The following is a 21,423-nucleotide window of genomic DNA, read 5'->3' on the forward strand; positions in this document are numbered from 1 at the left end:
ATATATTCTGGTGGTGGCAGTGGTGATGGCAGTGGTTTTTAAGATAGCCAACTTATTTTTTGCATTTCCCTAATGATGAGGTGATACTAGTTTTTTTTAATATGCTCATTGGCCGTTTATATATCTTCATTAGAGAATATCCAAGTCCTCATTTTTTAATCTGATTACTTTGTTGTTGAGTTACAGGAGTTATGTATGTATTCTGGTTATTAACCCCTCTTGAAATATGTGACTCGTAATATTTCATGTCCTTTCATAGGCTACCTTTTCATTGTTCATATTCTACTATTTGTTGTAGTTGGTTATATTTTCATGTCATATCCAAGAAGTCACTGAAATCAGTTTGGGGAAGCTTCTCTGGAAGTTTTATGGTTTTAGTTTTTATAATTAGGTTTTTGATCCACTTGGAGTTAATATTTACATGCAGTTTAAGGTTATGAAACAGTTTCATTTGTGCATGCAGATATCCAGTTTACCAAGCATCATTTATTGAAGACTTCTGTTATTTTTGGGGGGTGGAGGGGGTGTTTTGTCTTGTTTCCTTAAAGTAGGAAGAGAAACAGGCTCTGCAGAGTGAGTTTGGGCCAAGTAGTAGAAAAAGTACAGCCGCGCCACGAGGGCTACCATGCAAAGCTAGTGTAATAAGCAGCCTTTTCTGTTGGAAGTCTTAGATTTTTCTGAGATTTGTAAGATTTTCTATTTTAAAAAGGTACTTTTTAACTTTTAAGTGATCATTTCTTAGCTGATTTTTAATCAACCTTATATGGTATATTAAAATCATATAGAAGGCAATTTCTGTGTATCTTTTCAAATGCCTAACATATTGCTTATTCCTTCAGGCAATTTCCTTAAAAGACCAAAGTACTCAAATCTGAAATAAACAATCTAAAAAATCATTTACATAAATTTTCTTCCTTTTTTGTTTGCAGGGAAGCAGCTCGAGAGTGTCGTAGGAAGAAGAAAGAATATGTGAAATGTTTAGAAAACAGAGTGGCAGTGCTTGAAAACCAAAACAAGACACTGATTGAGGAGCTAAAAGCACTTAAGGACCTTTACTGCCACAAATCAGATTAATTTGGGAGTTAAATTTTCACCTGTTACGGTGGAATCAAAATGGACTGGATTGGCCACAACCAGAAAGACAAAATAAACATTTTATTTTCTAAACATTTCTTTTTTTTCTATGCGCAAAACTGCCTGAAAGCAACTACAGAATTTCATTCGTTTGTGCTTTTGCATTAAACTGTGAATGTTCCAACACCTGCCTCCACTTCTCCCCTCAAGAAATTTTCAGCACCAGGAATCATGAAGAGACCTCTGCTTTTCAACTCCTGCTCTCCTCAAGAAGTAATAATTTGTTTACTTGTAAAATGATGGGGGAAATGAGGAAAATGAATTTTTTTAATGATTTCAAGGTTTGTGCTGAGCTCCTTGATTGCCTTAGGGACAGAATTCCCCTAGCCTCTTGCGCTGAAGTAATTTGTGGGCCGCATGCATGAAGTAAGTAAGGTGCAATGGGAAAGCGTTGATTGCCAAACTGACTCGTTTTCACATTTTCATGGTGAATTATGTAGAACTATTAAAAGACAAAAACCCTCAAATAATTTGAGTATGGTTTTGAAGGAAATAGGAATGAATTTGGGGTACTCTGTTTGCTGTTTTCTTCAGTACTTAAAAACTTGTCCTTGATCCTTAAAAACATCCTGTATTAGCTACAGGGCAGTTGTTGCTTCTTAATTTGGTTCTGTGTGTTCAACATCTTTGAATACATTAGAAGAAGTAACACAACTAAATGAAAAAGCATGGTATCTGAATTTTAAAGTAAATCAAAGTAAATAGAAGTACAGAGCTTATTTTAGTTAGCACTACATCTTAGTAAAAAGATGCTGACTAGTAAACCAATCCCGAGTTACATAACAAGGTTTTTAAATAAACATTTTGTCCTCAACATTAAAGATATTTATATTGTCACTCATTTACTTAAGGTATTTCTAATTACTGTTGCTTTTTGCATCTATATTGTATCACCAACAGGAAAGTCTTCAAGATGTTACAGAAAACAAAATGATATATTTATGTAATAGGAAAATACTGATTTTTAAATCCTTCCCGTATTAACACTTTATCAGAGAATCTCTGAGAGTGAATTTCTAATTGAAAGAAGTTACAAGGATATGGCCCAAAAGGTAGTATAGTTGTACATAAGATGAGTAATTTTTTCAGACATATTTGAATGTGTATGGTACTACAATATTTGGGTTGTCATTCTTGTAAAACATTTTTTTGTTTTCATCTAAAACAGATAGTAGGTTTGAGCTTTCCAAAATACTGTGTCGCCTTTGTCATTTATTAAGCAGCTACCTATTTTAATTCTGACAGTCTGCATTGGTGTGTGTCATACATTGTTCCCAACAGTACTTCATTTATCAGTTATTCATTTTATTTACTAAGCCTGATAAATTAAAAATTATCACTTAAAAGAAAAATAGGACTAAGGTAGAGTTTAAAAATTGGGAACCGACATAATGTTAGATTATAATTTCTCATTTGAGAAACAAATTGCTTTTTAAGAAGTCAGAAACTAATTAGTCATGGGTTACTTAAGAAATTTAAGTTTGTTTCACATGACAAACTACAGATACAAGTTTTAGTTACTAGTTCTGTTTTAACAGTAAGATTTTTAATTAATATCTGTAACTGTTGTCTTTTGTTTGTAACAAGCCATTGTCTTTTTTCAAGGGTGAACAGAGTTTGTGAAGGAGCATCATTCTAAGCATTGGGTGATGCAGTCCTTGTATTTGGACAGTTCACCAGATTCTCAAGAAGGCTTGCAAACGGCTGTAAAGTGTGATGTTTGTCCTGCTGAGCTAATGGGGAAACTGGTAGCATAAAAGTTACTTTGTATACCAGCATAGTATGTCATTTTCTAAATTTGCTTTCACAAATACCAAACAAAATCACAAATCTGTCCACAAACTGCAATTACTTAAAGTTGAATTGAGTATTTTCAATGTCGGAAAACACTATAAAAAATTGCCTGGTGTATAGGAAGTTGTATTCTCTATAAAGCTGTCTGTGTTTCCAAAAGTTGAGGCTTTCTGCTGAATTAGGAAGTTGGTGATCTTCTTGGTCCCTGATAAATCAAGGCAATCACATATCGGGTGGGTGGGTTTACAAGTTGCAGAGAACTGGTCCTTTATACCTTCAGGATGATTGCACTGTTTTGAAGTCAGTTACTTAATAGTGAGGTGAGAAATGTATTAATGTTGCTAAATCTGTTTTAGACCCTTGGAAAGACTTGAAGATTTTAGTTTATACAGCTAGAAATGAGGCATCTTTTATGCAGTTTTTTTAATATGAGAATTATAAAATAGGGGTTTGTTTTTAAGCTTGTAACTTTGAGAATCTTTATTAAGAAAATGACGTAATTTTTAAAAATCCTGTAGCCAAGAACATATATGGCCACATTATCAATAATGTTTTTCTCTTCATACTGGCCAAAAGGGAATGAAGATGTCATCATAGGAGTGTGTATATATGCTACTGATTTGCCTAGAAAATAGCAAGTTTGGAATTGCTCACTTTGCAAATATAGGGCCTTGTGGCACTTTTATCTATAGGACAGATTAACTCTAATAAAAATGAAGTGGGGAGGGGTTTATTTTTGATATATTACTATTATGAGTTTTCAAGCTTTGATAGTGTTAAACTGAAAAGTGGTTTAGAAAGGGCTAGAATCCAGTATGTTCACATAGTTAAAAAATAAAAGATGCAATTTTAAGTTCATTCTTTTTCAAACCCAAGTACCATATTGACAACCATAATATTGTCATAGGTGCTCTGTTCATTTAGATATTTGGGAGGGGGCGGGGGAAATGGCATTTGTATAATATATGTGTACATATATATATACATACGTATATAATCTAAAGCTCTGAGAGCTCTTAAGTCAGGAATGCTGAGTATTATAGTATATTGAGGTCAGATGAAATTTTACATTTTTGTGTCTTCTTTTGCATCCCTTCTAGTACTTTCTATGACTGCATTACTCCAGCACTCATGATTAATTTTTATCTTCTATTTTTCTTCCACGTAGTTTGTTTTAATAGTTTTCTTTGGTTTGATACTTTTTAAATGTTTCTAGTCATTTGACTCCCCCCACCACCCCACCCCCAAAAAAGTATTTGGGTTTTTTGATTTATATCTGGCAGCTATAATGTGGTAGGAATGTTTTGGAAATAACTTGAACAGAACCACTGAGTTTTCAAAAAATCATCCTGGGGGGCCATTTCAATGTTTCAGTTGAGCAGGGATTTTTGTCAGAAAATGTGTTTTGACAGCAGCAGTGCAAGGATCTGAAAGCACAGTATCAGTCAGTCAGGCTGTCCAATCAGAAGTCAGCTGGCTGAAGTTTATCTCTGTCTCTCAGGACCCATCCCTACCATCTTTGTGATCATATGAGATGACGTGGAATCATACAAAGGCTTAGGAAGAAATGTTATGTAAATCAGGATGTTTTTACTTACTTGAAGTGACTTCATCTAGATTTCTTTTCATGTTTAGTAAGTTTAAAGCTGTGATCAACTAGAGTCAGCTATTAACGTAAACTGGTTTATGGAAGGCTGCTTCACTGTACAGGAAGGATTAAATGAAGCACGTGATAGAAGACAGTGGTTACATACCTTCTCAGCTGTCACTGAGGCTTTATTTCCTTTGTAATCCTGAAAACTGTTGGTATAGTATTCCCCACTGACGTAGTACAAAAAAGTTCTGTATTATTTAATTTGGATTATATTTACAATTCTTTGTATATGTTTGGTGCAACTTGGGCTTTTAAAAAGGATCCAGGTTGTAGTTATTGGTAACTTTTATCAATTCATTATCAACACACTTTTTGGTCTTTCTCTTCAAGTCATAGAACGTTTTTAATGGAAACTTTTCATTGATTTTATTTTAGTACCTAAAAGCTAGCCTTAAAAATGCTACAGAAGCAAAGTATTTGGAAATTAGATTTGACTAGCTGAGTAATTAAAAGTTGGGCTCATCGCTTCTCAGCCTTTTGGCTAAGATCAAGTGTAAAAGTTGGGCTCAAACTTTACCTTACACTTTTTCATCATGAATAAAGATTGAAGAATAATTCAAATAATTTAAATTACATTTCTTTCCAATTTTAAATGAAACTGTCCTCACCCCCAACATCAATATATTATTAGTATGCCTAAATCCATCAAGTTTCATTTTAAACTGACTTTATTGTCAAAAGAAATGGTGCCTAAATTTGATTTCTGATGAGGAAAAGTATGTTTTAGTAAACCTATATATGAATTATGGGAACTTTGTTCAACAGTTGTACAGAGCACAACTAGAACTTTTGGGTGGCTTACATTCATCTTGAATACTTAAAATGTTGACTTTGTTGACTACATTGTCACTCTGTGTCCTATGGAACTGGTTTGCTTCATGCTAGATCAGTGGCCAGGAGAGGCATTAATCTTTGAGGGGTTGAACATATCATGAAGCTGAGTCAGTATGGGAGACTTTCAAACAAACAGGGTGCTGCAGTTCCATCTGACCTCTGCTGACTGATAGGTTCTCACTAGGGAGTGAATGTCACATAAGCCTTTGTATGTGTCCTTGGGGCAGACAGAGTTCAAGAGGGACCACGTAACATTTGAATGGAAGGAATTATATTTCAGGTGTTTTAGCTTGAAATTTATTTTTTAAAAAAAGAAAAATAAAAAAAAATAGAACAAAGCCTACGAAGTAAGTTAGTATTATAAACAGGCAGAGTTGTTTAGCACAGAGAGAAAATATGGACCTGTCTGCCCTTTTGGTCCTATGGATGCAGGTCCCAGCTGGGCAGAAGATGATACATTTTAAATTATTTTCACCAGCAAGTAAAAGGAAAATGAACAATCTACAGGAAATGTCTTTGAAAAGGGTCAAACAGCAGAAAATTTAAACAACCTACGTTAATACTTGCTTATAAAAGGCTAACATTTTTAAGCTTCTGTCTGAAGAGCCTCTCGATGTGAGTAAATCTGGTAGTTTACAAATTGGTAGGGAAGGAAGAAAATCCCTGCAGATAATGATCTTATGTTAGTTGGCCACATAAGATGTTCTATCATTATGTTTGGGAGGTTTTATTTTCTTGTGTTTTTAAAATTGAATTGGTAAATGCTTTATGGACGTATTTTTATCCAGGTGCCACTCGAGTGTATATGTACTAGAATTATTTATATTAAAAGGAAAAAATAACTTGTCAACATGTTTCTGTGGGTATGGATTTATAGGGGTGGCAAAGAGTGCTGGTTAGCAGTTCCCACGAAAAGTTGTCCTTGCCTGGTGTGTACTTGTCAGCTATAATCTCTGCCTTCCCCATTCCCCAGCAAACGTAATTATTTTTAACCCAGATATATCATTTGGAACTTCTACATTAAAAAATATTTGGCTTTTTGAGTTTCCCTTGCAGATTGGGGTAACGATATCTCCCCCAAAGCTATCAGCACAAAACAGGGTATCAGTTTTTAACTCTGATATTTCTATTGGAGTTAAATACTAAATAAGTAACTGTAATGAAGGAAATACATTTCTAATAATGTCCCCTACAAAAACATCCCTGTTTTAATTTTTTACCTAAATCTTTGTTTTATGTGTAAAAAAAAAAAATGTAGAGTCACAATGCATTTATTAACACTATGTACATATTAGCTGCTTTGTGTTCAGAATGGTAGCAATTGCTTTGTATATTAAAGTGATCCTTGTGAATTTGTGAAATATTGTCATAAAGTGCTTTTTCTTACTGTAATCTTTGTGGTATCAACTGTCATAATGCCCTTTTTACAGACATTTATGTGCAGTCACATAAACATGCTTTTAAAAACTGTAAGTCTCTTTTTTGGGGGGATGGTACCTCTTGTTTCCCACTTCTGTTGTGATAGTTTCTTGGACTTGGGTTTATTAATTTTGTTAAATGAACATAATTATGTTAGACTGTATGCCAAGATTGCATAGCAGTGGAAAACTAATTCAGGCAGCAAGAACTTATTTTCAATTTTTGCTTCATTTTCTTGCAATCTGGCTTTTAGCACAAGGCTGCTTTTTGTAGTAACCCTGAACAGTGCCTACTGGAAGATCTGAGATGCTGTTGTCCCATTGACATAACTAATGGGGACATTAATGACTGTGTCCAGTGTCATAAAATGTATATTTGCACTAAAGAACAGGTAGCTTTACAGGTCTCTTTAGAATTATAAAATTCGGTTTTATGTAAAATAGAAGAGACTGTGTAGTTTGAATCCTTGCTTAAGATACACAAAAGATTCCTATAATCTAAAGAACATTCTGGAACTTCTGCAAATAAGCAGTTACATATATTAAGTATCATATGCTTTTTCCACAAATTATCAAGATAAGTCCATTAGGCCTAGTATAGTTGCCACTATAGTGAAACTGTTACTTGAATTTCATTTTCCCCTTCTTCAGAGTGATCACTTTCGAGTGAAAAGGTGATGCTAACTTCATGGGGACAATCCTGGGGGATAAACCAGGATTTGCTGAGCAGGTTGGAACCTGTGATTGTCCTACTTATAAGCCAAGTTCAGGTGCCTGGGCCGCCAGAGAAGTCAGGGTGCCCATCTTTTCCTGTCTTTGCTGTCACCTAAAAAATTCACGGGTACACTTTGGCAACAAAATGATGAAGAAAATTCCCTTTAGGTCTAATAACATCCAGTTCTCATGCCTTTACCCAGTGATAGCCCTTCTGCTTCTCTGAACTGGAGATGCGTGTTTGTCATCTCCAGATTGCTAAACAGGTCCCCGCTGGACTTGTACTACTCTTGTTGATCTGTTTCTGTGGCTGCCGTCTCCACCTTGTGAGCGGTGTTGCTGTTGCTGAGCACTGAATCACCAGGCCCAGAAGAGCACCACCCAGTGAGGTCTGTCCTTGCTGTACCTTGCAATCTCTCCACATGCAGACTGAACGTGCTGCACTGCTGACAAGAGGGCCCAACAGCCCTCATCAGAAAGGTATTTTCCAGGAGTTTGAATGCTAGTTCTTGCCTGTTTCTAGTTGAGGTGCATTTCATATAACAACTTTAAACATGAGCAATTCAGTACATTTAATGAATTCCAAGTGTTGTGCAACAACCACCTTTATCCAGGGCCCAACACTGATTACGAAATAAAACCGTGTACCCTTTGGTTACTCCCCATTTCTGCCTGCCCCTCACAACCACATTTGCTTTTTGCGTTTACTAATTCAAATAAATGGAGTCATGTAACATGTGTGCCTTTGTGCCTGACTTCTTTCGTGTAACGTGTCTTCTGAGGTTCATCCATGTTGTCACGTGCCAGTACTGCGTTCCTCTACAGCGTCAAATAACTTTCCGTTGTATGCATGCTATTGTTTACACATTTGTCTGTGGGACGTTTAGTGTGTTTTTGTTTGGTGATTGTGAATAGTACTACTGGGAACATGTGGACATACATATTTGAGTCCTCGGTTTCAGTTCTGAGGTCTATAACAGTGGAATTGCTGTGCCACGTGGTGATTCTGTTTAACTCTGAGGGACTATCTGGCTCCTTCAGCTGCAGCACAAGGCTTGTTTACTTACATCTCCCCCAACACTCGTGTTGCAGCTTTTTAAATTATAGTTACCTTCCCAGGTGTGAAGGGAACTCACTGCAATTTTTATTTGCAATTCCCTAATAACTAGCGATATTGAGCATATGTTATCCTTGGCCATTTGTGTATCTTTGGAGAAATGTCTGTTCAAGTCTTGTGTTCATTTTGTAATTGAGTTGTTTGCTTGTTGAATTACAAGGACTCCTTACTTTGTACTTGCAATCCTTATATTTTATCCCATTCTGCAAGTTTTTACTTTCTTGATAATCATCTTCACTGTTTTACAATTTGGATTTGTTTTTAAAATAACACTGGTAAAACGAAACAGTGTAACATCAGGCAAACAGTAAAAGGTAATTTCTTATACATGTTTTTAGTGACAATCTCAATTGTACCCACAAGTGTGCATTCTCTTGTTTTGCACAAAGGATGAATTACAAACTTTCCCTTGGGTTGTTTTAAACTTGACAGTTACACATGGATACACCGAGTTAATATTTGTACAAGCTTGTGTATCTTCAGGACAGAGTCTTACAAATTATTTCTGAAGTACATACAGTTTTCTTCAGATCTGGAGATTGTTTCCTAGGCATTAAGAACCAGACACATTGTTTTTATGGACCTATGCTGGTTTTAATGTCACACTTCATCTGTTTTTAGAAAAATTTGAAGTTACAGACAAGTTTTACACAAGGTTAAGTAGGTAGGCGTCCCTTTTTGTTTCTGTTAATACAATTTTCCCTGTAACCGTCCTCGACTGTTCAGTGGTTTAATTTTTCAACAGTCCATCTTTTCTGGTGTTGTTTTTAACCCATGGTGGTAGAAAAGTATTTCTTGCCTTTAGAGCAAAAAGACTTAGACATGTCAAGCTTTAAAGCAAAATGGCTGAGGACCACCTTGACTTCATGATGCTCACAGAACACGCAGCACCCTGTGAGACCTCGCTCGTGTGTGAAAACTCATGGAGTTGCTACTTCCTCTAGAGCAGGGTTATGACTGGTTTCTCCAACACTAAAGTTAATCACATCTGTTTCACCAATGCTTAAGTTAGGCCCCATGGCTAGCTCCACTTACAATACTGAATGTTACAATGTTTAAGACCTTTATGTTCCATTTTGTTAATTTACTAACTGGTAGCAAATGCTTCCTATCAACTAAAAGTGTGTAGTTGGGAGCTAGTAGGGATGTGGCTCAGTGGTAGAGCACTTCCCTAGTGGAACTTTCAGGAATTAATGTGGTGGTTGCTGAGAATGTTATTTTAATGCCCCTAAGAATCAGTTCCTCCTTACTAAAAGATCCTAGTCTTTCAGAGCATAAGTTGTATTTGCTGAGATAAACATTCCATTTTAGGGCTGTATTCTACCTTAAAAAAAAATCTCATGTTCAGCTAGAGGATTTGGCGGTTCAGAATTCAATCCTTTAGTCTTAAATGTTCTGTGTTAGCAACTACCTGAAAATGTTTCTGTCATGAACTAAAGCAAGTGATCTTCAGAGGGAACTGCCTGGAGAAGAAGCACCTTCTTAAAGTTCTAATGTCTGGCAGCATATATACAAGTTAATAAAGTGTCACAACAGTAATACCTGATAATTAGACAAGTTACTGATATGCACTGGATAACTTAGCCACATAAATGTTAAAGAAATGGAACATGAAAGTCAGGGCTTGGTCTAGATTTCTGTATTTAAGGACAAAAGCAGCACACTGAAGCCAGGCACGAGTCTGGAATCTCAGCACTTGGAAGACAAGAGCCAGGAGGATCATTAAGAACTTCATATACAAAATACACATACAAAATACTCATTAAAAGGTTCAAAGGGATAAGGTCTTATTTTTAATTGTTTGTAAACCTCTCTCTAATACAAAGTCTATGGAAGGTGATGATAAGACATGTGGCAGTCAGCCAGCCAGTCAGTATTCTCTACATGGAACGTCTCTTGCCCCTGTCATACGCTCGATGTGGCCAAAGCAGCAATGCTTTAAAAAGCAGAAACCTTCCTGGCCTGTAGCAGTTTGCGGCCTTCCAGGCCACATGGGCACGCAAGGATGGTGCCCGGGTGGGTGCGAAGTTCTCCAAAAGGGCTAGATGGGCCGGAAAAAGCCTACTGCAGTGGGGTAACCTATGGCATCGTGCCACAGTGGGCACACGGAGCTCCCTGGGCCCCGGTGGCCAAGCGTCTGGTTTCACTGCAGTGCTGGCACTTTGTGATAAATAAGTGGATTCTGGGTTGCAGTTTGGGCACTCGGTCTCTACAAGATTCACCATCTCTGGCCTAGGAAACAGATGTACAAAAATGTGACAAATGGCAAGGCATAAGGGAAGAAAAAACAGCTTCTGATTTGAAGAAGGTAACCAAGGCTTTTGATGCTTTCAAAAAATAGTTCAAATTTTTACTTATTCCTGTTACGTAACAACTCCTGAAATTAAGCCAAAAAACAGGACACAAACCCCATAAAACTCCCATCCTAATCTCAATCAAAAAATCTTTTAAGATCTAAACAGGCCAAAATCTCAAGAACACTAAAAGCTGAGATTATGTGTTAAACCTTTTATATTCAGAAACTAGAAAACTGAGATAATTATTACATATCTCAGAATGTTCTTGAAATAAGCTACATGACTTCAGATCACCAAAACAGGCTCAGTAGGTTAGAGACACCCTTACACAGCCCATCCTCAGATCACTGAACACTTCAGCAAGGCGGAGCAGCACGGGATGTAACAGGACCAGAATCTCACACCTGAATGTGAACTCAACTTCAGAGCAGTAAAATACTACACCTGAGAATCACAATGGAACGGAGCCCTGCTCTGCACGTGGGCTTTGTCCTCTGAGACTTACTTAGGCAGACTAAGCTACCTAATCAAACGCATTAGATTCCCTGTCTATGACCTTAACTGCCCTTCTTGGGCCGGTAGGCTCATACCCAACTATAAGTCCTCCCTCTGGCTTCTTTTCTGGGCTTTGTAAATATGGACATCCTTTTCAGGATCATAGTGAACCTTACTCACAGTGAACTGCCTCTCCATCATTGCTAAGAAGTTGTTATCCCGTTCATAGCGAATCCGGCAAGCTAAAAGGATCACAGAGTGGTCCCCACAGAGGTAGCCCAGTGTCTGAAGAAGATCTTTGAATGTCTCTTCTAGATATATGATGTCAGCTCCAAGTATCAGATCAAATTCTCCAGGTGAAAAACTCTCCAGATTTTGTCCCCAAGTCAACTCCTTCACCACAGTGTTGGTCTGGATGTGGGGAGGTAAGTTGGCTTGAATGTTTGATTGAAGAAATTCTAATGCCACTTTTCGATCCGTGACAGTCACATGAGCACCTGCAGTGTTGGGAAAAGAGAGAGCAACGTGCAGATCAGTACCATGGCTGGTAGTGAGGGGGTCCAATTACACACAGAGTGATCTAAATATCCCACCTGATACACAGACTGTGTCCTGCGCAAACAGTCAAAATGGGTCAGAACAACGGCAGCTCTCTCCTCGCTTTCTGGTGACAGTAAACCTTCGATTTGCCTCCATAATATGCCCGCTAGGTCCTGAATCTGGGCTGATAAACTGCAGTGCCTCCGAGTGACACAGCAAGCGATTCTGAACTCTGCAAGCAGAGCTGCCCACCATCTAATGCTGTGCCTCACTCTTTAAACCACGACCAAGTCAGCAAACCTCAGGGCACAGCTGAATCCGAGAATAAAAAATCTGACAACGGAGTACTTTTATGGGAAAGGTGATTTTGTGGGGTTGATGTATTTTTAAGGCAGCAGAAAGGAGAAACCAGCTACTGCGGAATCCGAGTCCACCTCTCCTCATTCTGCTGGGAAGCAGCTAACCTCTTTGTGTTTAAGTTAAAAACTGTTAAACCCTTATGCATTACTGCAAGCTGGACACAACAGTGCACGCCTATAATTCTAGCTGGGAGGCTGAGGCAGGGAGGACTGCAAGCTTGAGACAAGCCTGAGCAATCCTGTCTCAAACTAAAAAGGGCTGTGGAAAGCTCAATGAAAAGCCCTTGGACAGCATGCCTGAGAGTTCTCAGCTCAATCCCCATACTGCCAAAATAAAAAAAGAGTATTTCACGTCTAAGGAATGCAAGTTAAAATGCTAGTTTCTGTTTTTTGCAAACTGTTTCTAGGTGCAACGCAGAAAACTAATGATGTAGGCTTTTATTGATCTGTTTCTTGTGGGCTGCTGAGTATGAACTAAAAGACTGTTTTAACCCATGTGAGTGTGAGAAGACAACTACATATTTAAGGAACCACGTGAAGTCAGCCCAATAACCTCATCTACAAAAGCGTGATTGCGTTCATTTTGGCCCCACTTATGTTGCATTCTTCATGAGAATATTTCTCATTTGTATCCTTTTGCAGCAAGCAGTCTTCCATGGAGTCTCAGGCCAGCTATGGTCTGCCCTGTCCTGCAGACAGCCTATACCTGGTGTCTCCTGGCATGAAACACTATGGTGGTATGTGATTCAGCTGGACATTTAGTCATAGAGTGTGATGCAGATGAAAGTGCCCAAGCTGCTAAATTTACAAGCCGGGACTTTATGAGCCATTGTGAGCATTTGCTGCTGGACAGTATGCCTCTTCCCGGTTTGACATCAGTCTCCCGCCCTTGCTCCTTCCTACCTTCCCTTTCCTTTCCCCTCATCCCCCTTCCCTTCTTCCGAGGATGAGGTCTCACTGTATTACCCAAGACAGCCTCAAACTCCTGGAATCAAGTGATCCTCCTACCTCAGCCTCCAGAGTAGCTGGGACTACAATGTCTGCTACCATGCGTGGCCACCTCTGGATTTCTTACTGTCCATGGAGCACTCTTTGGGCAACACAGGAATGATCTATTCTTTAAGACATCCATCCACTATTTATTTTAATAGCTTCTCCAATGCCTATCTCGGGGACTTTGGAGGTGGCTACTTCTAAGCCAAATATTCTGCAAGTTTGAACAGATCCTAGTGTCTGCTGGCCAATTCTCTATAATAAGTATCTAACTGACTACCACCAGGGACAAATACTCCTAATGCTCACAGCGCTTACCTTCCAGCAAGGGCACAAGTAATACCCATGTTTAATTTAAAAAAGTAGAATACCCAGTTTGTTAGTTGGTGACACAACTAAGGAAAAAAATAAAAAAGAGAGGCCTGAAATCTGAGGAAGCAGGACAGGTATGAACGTGCAGGTTAGGTGTCCAGGGAAGGCATCACTGAGCTGGTGCCAGACAGGGAGGGAGAGAGGGGACAGTCAGAGGCAAATCAGGGAAGAGCATTCCAGGCAGGCGCGGGGAGGCCAGTGGGGCTGGAACAGCGCGATGAGGACTAGAGTCACAGCAGATGACGCTGGAGGAGTCACAGACCGCACGGCTTGTCATCAACAGCTTCATCAGTCAGGTTTCAGAGAGGCTCTGGCTTTTCCTGGTGGGAGGGGAAGCCACTGGAAGTGCTAAGCATCAGTTTGAAGGGTCTGCCTCGGATTCTGAACAGCACCTCTGGTGGGAGCCAGGCCAAAGGAAGGAGGCTGGGGGAGCCCCACAGTAGTCCAGGTGAAGGGTGCTAGTGGCCTCATCTTGCTGCGACTGACGGCCTGCCAGTGTCTACTCTCCTGCCTTTCAGGGATCTCTGCCTTAACTGTGGGTTTGGGCTTTACCATCTAGATTTCCACCCCTGCCCATTACACGTATGCCCTGGTGGTGTTTTGCATGATTGGGTGGGAGATACAGATACAGGCTGCCTGTCCACAAGTCTGGTAGGCTCTATTTCTGAGACACCAGCAGCCTTGAAGCCTCAGTACTCAATCCTTATAGGCTTTATATTCTTTTTGTGCTTGCTGAGAAGCAGTTACTCATTCTGTAACTCATCAGGGAAGACAGGATTGCTTTTCCTTCTCCATCCCCTTTCACAAGCCAGATCGCAAAATAAAGACCTGATTTCTCAGCATCCTCCGAAGATAACTAACTAGGTGGGCTCTGTTGCTGTGAACACACAGATGAAACATACCTGACGTATTATAACCACTGAGATTTATCATTCCTGGTGGTTAAATTTCCCATCTTTTGCCAGTGGACCCTGACACAACCCTGGTCATCTCTGACAGCTTCCCCGCTGTCTCTAGGACGATATCCCAGGGTCCCTTACTCACTTCCTGCCACAGATGGACAGCCAGCCTCTTTAGAAGTTTACACTCCTTTGCTAAGAGGGGAGAAGTGATAGAAGCTTACATGCTGAGGAGGATGACTGACTAGAAAGGGAGAGCAGTGACAATGCGGGAGCAGGATCCCTGAACAGGTGGCAGCACATGGGATGCTCACTCCGAGGGGACAGTCGGGCACAAGCGAGCGGAGCAGGCCGGGGCCAGCCCCGGGTGTGGGGAGGCCGTGGTGGGAGGCTGTGCTTACGCTTCCCAACTGAAATGAGGAATGCTGGGAGCCGAGAATGAACAATCAGAGAGTGCAGTCTGAAAGCTCATGAAAACCGGCAGAGTAAAGCGGAGCTGGAGTGTGACAGCCAGCAGCATCCACATCTCTTGAAAGCTGGGCAGAGGGGCGACCACCTCTAATCCCGGCACTCTGAGAGACTGAGGCAAAAGCACTGTGGGTTCTCGCCCAGTGTGGGCTACTGAGCGACTTGGTGAGACTCTGGCTCAAAAGAAAAGGATAAAAGCCTGGGAATGTAGCTCCTCCACCACCAGCACCAGAAAAGTCGCTGGGTCATGCACATCAGGTGAGGGCCAGCAGCACAGCTCCCTCCAGCCACACCCGGCTGCAGCAGCCCAGGCCCGAGCCCGAGAAGGCTGCATTTCTCCCGGATTTTTCTGAGCCAAGTATGATAATGCACTGGCACGCACAGTGTTGACAAATTGTGAAAATGGCAATAAAGTGAACACGCAGGGGGTTCAAGCTCGGTAAGGAGGAAAGCGAGACAATACTGAGTTCCTAACAGATGAGTGGGAACAGACCCAGCAAGAAACAGCATGCCGCGCTCCCTGAGAAGTGGGAACAGGACACGGAAGAACGTGCCACCACTTTTAGTTTATTAGCAGCACTTTAATGTCTTCAAACACTCATGCATGTGAGACAGACAGGCCTTCCTCAGAGCTCTGAAGCTCACAGGGACACAGTCACGGAAACATAGCTGATGCGGTGTAGGGAGCAGAACAACAGGAACATGCGTGTGCGCAGGAAGTCATGCAGTCACAAAGGAGAAATTTCTCAAGAGCGGCAGAGGTCACCGGAAGGAAAAGCTGAGCTTACGCTGAGCTATGGCATGGCCCAGGGAAAGGGGAGAAGAGGGTTACTCAGGGCAAAAGGGAGAGGCCAGAGCGCGGTGTGTGCCTCGGGACCTCCCCAAAGAGGTGCAGAGTCAGGCGAGATGAGATTACAGAATCCTACTAAGAAGCTGGCGATGGGAAGGCACCCAAACATTCAAACACAGGTCACCCCATGAATTCTGCTTTTAGATGAGATACAGCGACAGGTGCTAAGGAAAGTGGATATGAGATCAAGGTGGGAAGAAGCAACTGTCAGCCAGGAGACGGAGGATGAGGGCCCAAGTCAGGGAGGGAGGGGAAGCAACCACTGCAGAATGCAGGCTTCAGGGACTGCAGAGCTTGACGAGCTGGGGGAGCCAAGGAGCTGGCCTGTGACTCCTGGGACAGTGAGGCCAACGCAGCAGTGGAGGAGGAACCAGCTTTCACATCGACTGACACAGCCAGGCAGAAATATCTGGCTTTCAGTTAAATGTAAAGTCAAAAATTCAGTAGGGATTTGCAGAGATTTAGAGAAAAGTTAAGTCAGTTCCTTTCAGAACATTGTATTTTAAGACAGCCATCCCTAGGCCTAGTCAGGCATCAGATCACATGGGAAGCTTTTAAAACCCAAATTCCCTAAAGAATCCTGTCTTCAAGACAGGTCATTTTTCTTCTACAAATAGCTTCCAACTTGAGTAAAGCCTGTAGAGATCTTCCAACTAACAACCAAAGTTTGAGAGTCAGACTGCATTCACATTCTAACTGAAATCCATTAGCTTGTGACCGACCTCTCTGTTGACCCCTCTCTGGCACCTGAAAAGAACTTGAAGGCCAGGTCTGCTCGCATGCCGTGGGGGTGTGAGAATCGTCACCACACACTCCCCCAGAATACAGCGGCTCTGCTCTGGAATCGGCGGCTGTCAGTCTCTTTTAACCAGAAAGTCTTCTCACCCTGTGCTGCAGAGCACTAACCACTTTGGGGGTGCTTTTAAAATGTAATTTGTCTTTATTCTCCCCTTCCCAACAGACTTTGAAGATCCCATTTCCAAGACACTAACCTACTTTTCACTGCTCTAACCGCAATAATCCACCAGGCACAGGTAAGTACAGGGCGGGGAAAAAAAAAAAAAAACTTTTGAAAGGAAAACAGTCAATCACTGTCTTATGTTTTCAAATCTCTTTATGTATTTTAGTTGTTTTTAAAGACATTTTTTCACTGTTCCAGTCTAATACTTTGTAGCAATTAAGTTTGAAATCGTACAATGTTTACAATGTCTTAAACATTTTTATATGTGCATATGCACATATATAACACATGCCGACATATATATAAAACTATAATTAGATTTATAATTTTAAAATACAAATGGAGAAAGACTGGAAATGCACTAAATGCTAATGATAATTACACTGCAGAGATATGTGTAATTATTTTTGTAATAATTACACCGGTTTAATAACAGAAACATTAACTTTCACAACTTTCAAAAAGTCACCAGTCCAGTTTGTTCATCTCTTATTTGAGAACTATCCAAACATCCCGAGTGGCAGGTGCTTCCCAGGGCCAGGGACAGAGTGTGATGCGGCCCCATTCCTCAGGCCCCCACCTAGCAGGACAGACAGATGTGCAAGGAATGAACTGGATGACAGCAGCAGTGAACTCCTTGGGTGCTAAGAACAGAGCCAAGCAGTGAAGGGCATGTCTCCCAATCACCGAACAATGCCTTGGGCCGCTGCTCTGCCTCCCTGGCTGAGTCTTTCCTGGGAACAACTAACGCTTGGCTCTTGGCTCCTTGACACTATTTGGAATACTGTATCCGGACTTTCCCACCTCCACATATACAAATTTCTAACAGACTTTAGTAAATATTGTTATTATCTCCTTTTCAGGGTGTTGAAATCACCTTTGGAAGTTAAACAGCTTACCCGAGACCATGCAAACAGTAATAGTAAAAGAAATGTGAGAACCTCCCTAGAACTAAACCTATGTATGCGTTTCACCACACCCACAAGCTTCTACACCTGCCCATCAAGCTCTGTGTGAAGTCCGCTTCTCAGAAAAGCAGAGGGAAACCCCATCCCCTACCAATAACACTTTCCATAACGCAGGGAGGCAAGCTGATACAGACTTAAGCACTTTAATCTGAAAAACTATAGACACGAGATTATTCTCCTTGAAATCAAAGTCGCTTTAAGGGCCTGTCATTGGTGTCACATGGGAAAGGAGGGCAAGGCTATCTGCTGTGAAAGTGGAAATCAGAGGGTAACAGTGAAAGAGCACAAATTTGCATGTTGGCCCACAGCTCCTAAGTGCAGGAAAGAAAGTAAAGCAGGATGAGGGAAACGAGCAGTTTTGAGCCAGGAAAAGAACCAACGCACTTCCCAGGTAGTTCTGCTCACACTCACCCAGCAGGGCGGCCACGATGCCCACCAGCCCTGTGCCGGCCCCCAGCTCCACAGCAGTGCAGCCCCTGAGCTCCACAGCGCCCATCTCCAGGTACGTGGATAGAACGACGGCCTGAGTCAAAACACGGTGTGATTAGGACGCAGCCAGTAAAGTTCCAGAAGTTACAGAGTTTTTAGACGATGCACACTCGCCCGGCTGTGTGATGCCTGTCCGCTTTTACCAACGGGCATGGGAGCTCCCACTGCAGCACGGCCAGCAGGGCAGACCGAAAGCCCCACCCAATAGCAATGTGTGCCTCAGGAGGATCTACAAGGCCTGGGCCCTGGTCTGTTTACACAAACGTCCAGGAAAACTGACCAGAACCAGAACCACCCAGACTGCGTTTAAGGTAACATACAGCTCCAAACCAAGCTCAGACCAACACAGCCACAACCTGTCCAAGTTCGTTGAAGCAGAGCAAGGCCCAGGGGCCTCCCTGAGCCCAAAACATGATGTGTGAGTTAGCATTTGCCCACGGTCTTTTAATGAGAATTATATAATGTTGACATCATTTATTACGTTGTTTTTCACACTATAATCGGCAGTTCTACTTGGTAAGCATTTAAGAAGCATCCCATTCCTTACTATCATTATTTTTATTAATTATGGGAACAGTTTCCATGTAGTTACTTTGGGCTGTTTCCTAGAACTAGTATTACCAAGTTTAATGTATTAGTATTTTAGGTCAGAAGTAATGGCACATGCCTGTAATCTAGCACTCAGGAAGCTGAGGCAGGAGAATTGCTTTTGAGTTTGAGATCAGCCTGGGCTACACAGTAAGTGCAAGCCCAGGCCAAACTGCACGGAGAGACCTGGTCTGGGAAAAAAAAAAAAAAAAAAAAAAATATATATATATATATATATATATATATATATACGTATATATACACAGATACATATATATTATATATACACACGCATATATAATATATATATTATATATACACACACATATATATTATATATTATATATATATATATACATATACACACACACGTTTGTATTCCTCAATGTTTTCTTCCATTCCTAATTGATGTTAAGACTAAAATTGTGTTTCTTCCAATCACTGATTTAAAATGAAGCCAGCCCTCCTCCCCAGACCCTGAGGGTGGCGGGATGGGCTGAGGACACCAGTCACCATCCTCAGACAGGCAGTAGGGCTTGAAGAGGTAGAAAAGCAACCTTAATTTCACAGCCTCGGGACTAGGGATTTAGCTCAGTGGCAAAAGCGCCTGCCTGGCATGTGCAAGGTCATTAGTTCGATCTCCGATACAAAATAATGATTTTACAGCCCTTCTGTTACTATATAAAACTCAAAAACAAAACCATGCCACGCGTTCCGGGCTTTGTCATTCGTGGTGCCTAACTTACTGCCCCGACAGCAACCGAGTCGTTGACCCACCCTCCAAACACATTCTACCTGAATGAACAGTGGCCGGGGAGGGGAAGGGGGCTGGGGTGACCGTCGCATTACTCTGCACATACTTTTTTTCTTTCAACAACCACCGAATCTGTGCCTTTGTTAAACAGGTGAAGTGCACGGTGTGTGTCTGGCATTTGCGGAGGTCCTTATTCTTCTTTTTCCAATAGACGCCCATGCCCAGCCTGATGAAGAGTGGCCGTTTTGCGCGGGGGCGGGGATGACTCTGGAGCTCACTTACCGCGTCCCAAACCACCGCGGCGACCCCCAGCTGCCGCCAGTCCTGGCGGACCCGGATGGTGCGGTTGGCGAAGGAGAAGGTGGCGAGGGGCTTGTGGAACCTGCGCAGCCCCAGGCCCGAGGCCTCGTCGTAGGGCACCAGCGCCATGGCGCGTGCGGTGCCGGCGCGCCCGGCCGGACGCCCTCGCTCCGGGAGCTCCAGACGACGACGGCCGCTGCAGAGCGCCGGGGCGGAGCGAGGAGGGTGCGGGAACCGCGCGGCCGCGCAACCGCCCCGCCGCGCGCCCTGCTGGCCCCGGCCTCGCCAGGCTCCGGGGCGCACGCCGCGAGCGAGGCCCGCTCCGAGCCTCCCGCGGGCCCTGGACCCGAGCTGCGCCCCCGGCCCTGCGCAGGGTTCCGGGCTCAGCGCCGCCTCGCGGGCTCCGGGCGGCTCCGGGCGGGGCTCAGCCAGCGCCGGCCCGCGCTCCGCGTGGCGGGCTTTCTCGCCGCTCCTCGGGGAAGGAGAGACGGAGGTGGGCGCCGCGGCCTTGCAGGGCGGAGTCCCAGGCGCGCCGGGCCCCGGAGCACTTCTGCGGGGCGCCTCCCACTCCCGGAGGTGCCGGGAGCCTGGCCCGCGGCCGGCCGGTCGGGACTGCGCCTGCGCCTGGGCTCTCCCGGCCGGCAGGGGGCGCGCCCGGCCTCCCGACGCCTTCCCTTCCTTGGTCTTTCTTAATCTGCTATGGCTCTGTGCTTGTCAAGTTTCCTTTTTCTTGATTTTTTGTTTTGGCCTTTCTTTTTTTGAGACAAGATTTCATTATGCAGTTCAGGCTGGCCTTTGTAGCCCAGGCTGGCCTGGAACTCCCAACAATCCTCCTGCCTCAGCCTCCTGAGTGCTGAGATTATAGGCATGGGCCACCACGCCTGGCCCTTTTCCTTATCCTTTGTGAAACCTTACAATTAAAAGGGAACTGTGCATTACCCTGATGTTATCAGTACAAGCAACATCTGGTGAAATGTCACCTATTTCATGAATGTGTATAATTAGTAATATTAACTTTAAAAAGTACCCCTTTCTTCCTTTTATCGTCTCTTTGGGGAGTCAGCATTAGGCATAAGAAAAACAATGAGCTTTCGGGTCGGAGGAACCTTGAAAATTTAAATTCTGCCTTTGACACTTTAAACCTTGAGGTGCTGCTAAACTCCTCAGACTCCAGGCACCTTAGGGGTGCCTGAGATAAAGAGGGTCCTTATATGCTCACCTGCTCCCCCATGCTCCCTTTTTGCAATTGAAAAAACAAAACTTGCAATTTAGAGCAGCGTAGACATTAAAATGAACCGGTTTAAACAAAATAAACCAAAACAATCAGTGGTCCCCAAAAACATTGGAAACAAAACTTTAATCCCTGAAACAACCAGGGATATGACAGATTACACATTACTTACATCGGGTGTCCATGGGCCCATC

General features: G+C 42.4%; 2 protein-coding genes across 9 annotated transcripts in view; one reads left to right on the forward strand and one right to left on the reverse strand.

Moving 5' to 3' along the window:
• Creb1 (cAMP responsive element binding protein 1) overlaps nt 1-8,286 on the forward strand; it is a 64,745-nt gene extending 56,459 nt beyond the window's left edge. For 3 of the 6 annotated variants that reach the window (XM_063237362.1, XM_063237361.1, XM_063237363.1), the window contains one exon: nt 930-6,884. In XM_063237362.1, the coding sequence (XP_063093432.1) occupies nt 930-1,074 (145 nt within the window). In that variant the 3' untranslated portion in view covers nt 1,075-6,884. Of the gene's footprint in view, nt 1-929 lie in introns of all 6 variants that reach the window. The other 3 variants (XR_010043503.1, XR_010043504.1, XM_013157659.3) reach the window with 3 other exon arrangements.
• Mettl21a (methyltransferase 21A, HSPA lysine) overlaps nt 1-20,614 on the reverse strand; it is a 50,728-nt gene extending 30,114 nt beyond the window's left edge. Inside the window, exons 1-3 of one of the 3 annotated variants that reach the window (XM_063237364.1) lie at nt 19,981-20,603; nt 18,279-18,390; nt 11,638-11,954 (exon numbers count right to left, since the gene is read on the reverse strand). In XM_063237364.1, coding sequence (XP_063093434.1) covers nt 11,638-11,954; nt 18,279-18,390; nt 19,981-20,127 — 576 coding nt within the window. In that variant the 5' untranslated portion in view covers nt 20,128-20,603. The other 2 variants (XM_003474187.5, XM_063237365.1) reach the window with 2 other exon arrangements.
• Nucleotides 20,615-21,423: the final 809 nt, after the last annotated feature.

This window comes from Cavia porcellus, unplaced genomic scaffold (genome assembly GCF_034190915.1).
Source record: "Cavia porcellus strain 051 isolate PalLab524CR breed Dunkin Hartley unplaced genomic scaffold, mCavPor4.1 scaffold_26, whole genome shotgun sequence".
Lineage (NCBI taxonomy): Eukaryota > Metazoa > Chordata > Mammalia > Rodentia > Caviidae > Cavia > Cavia porcellus.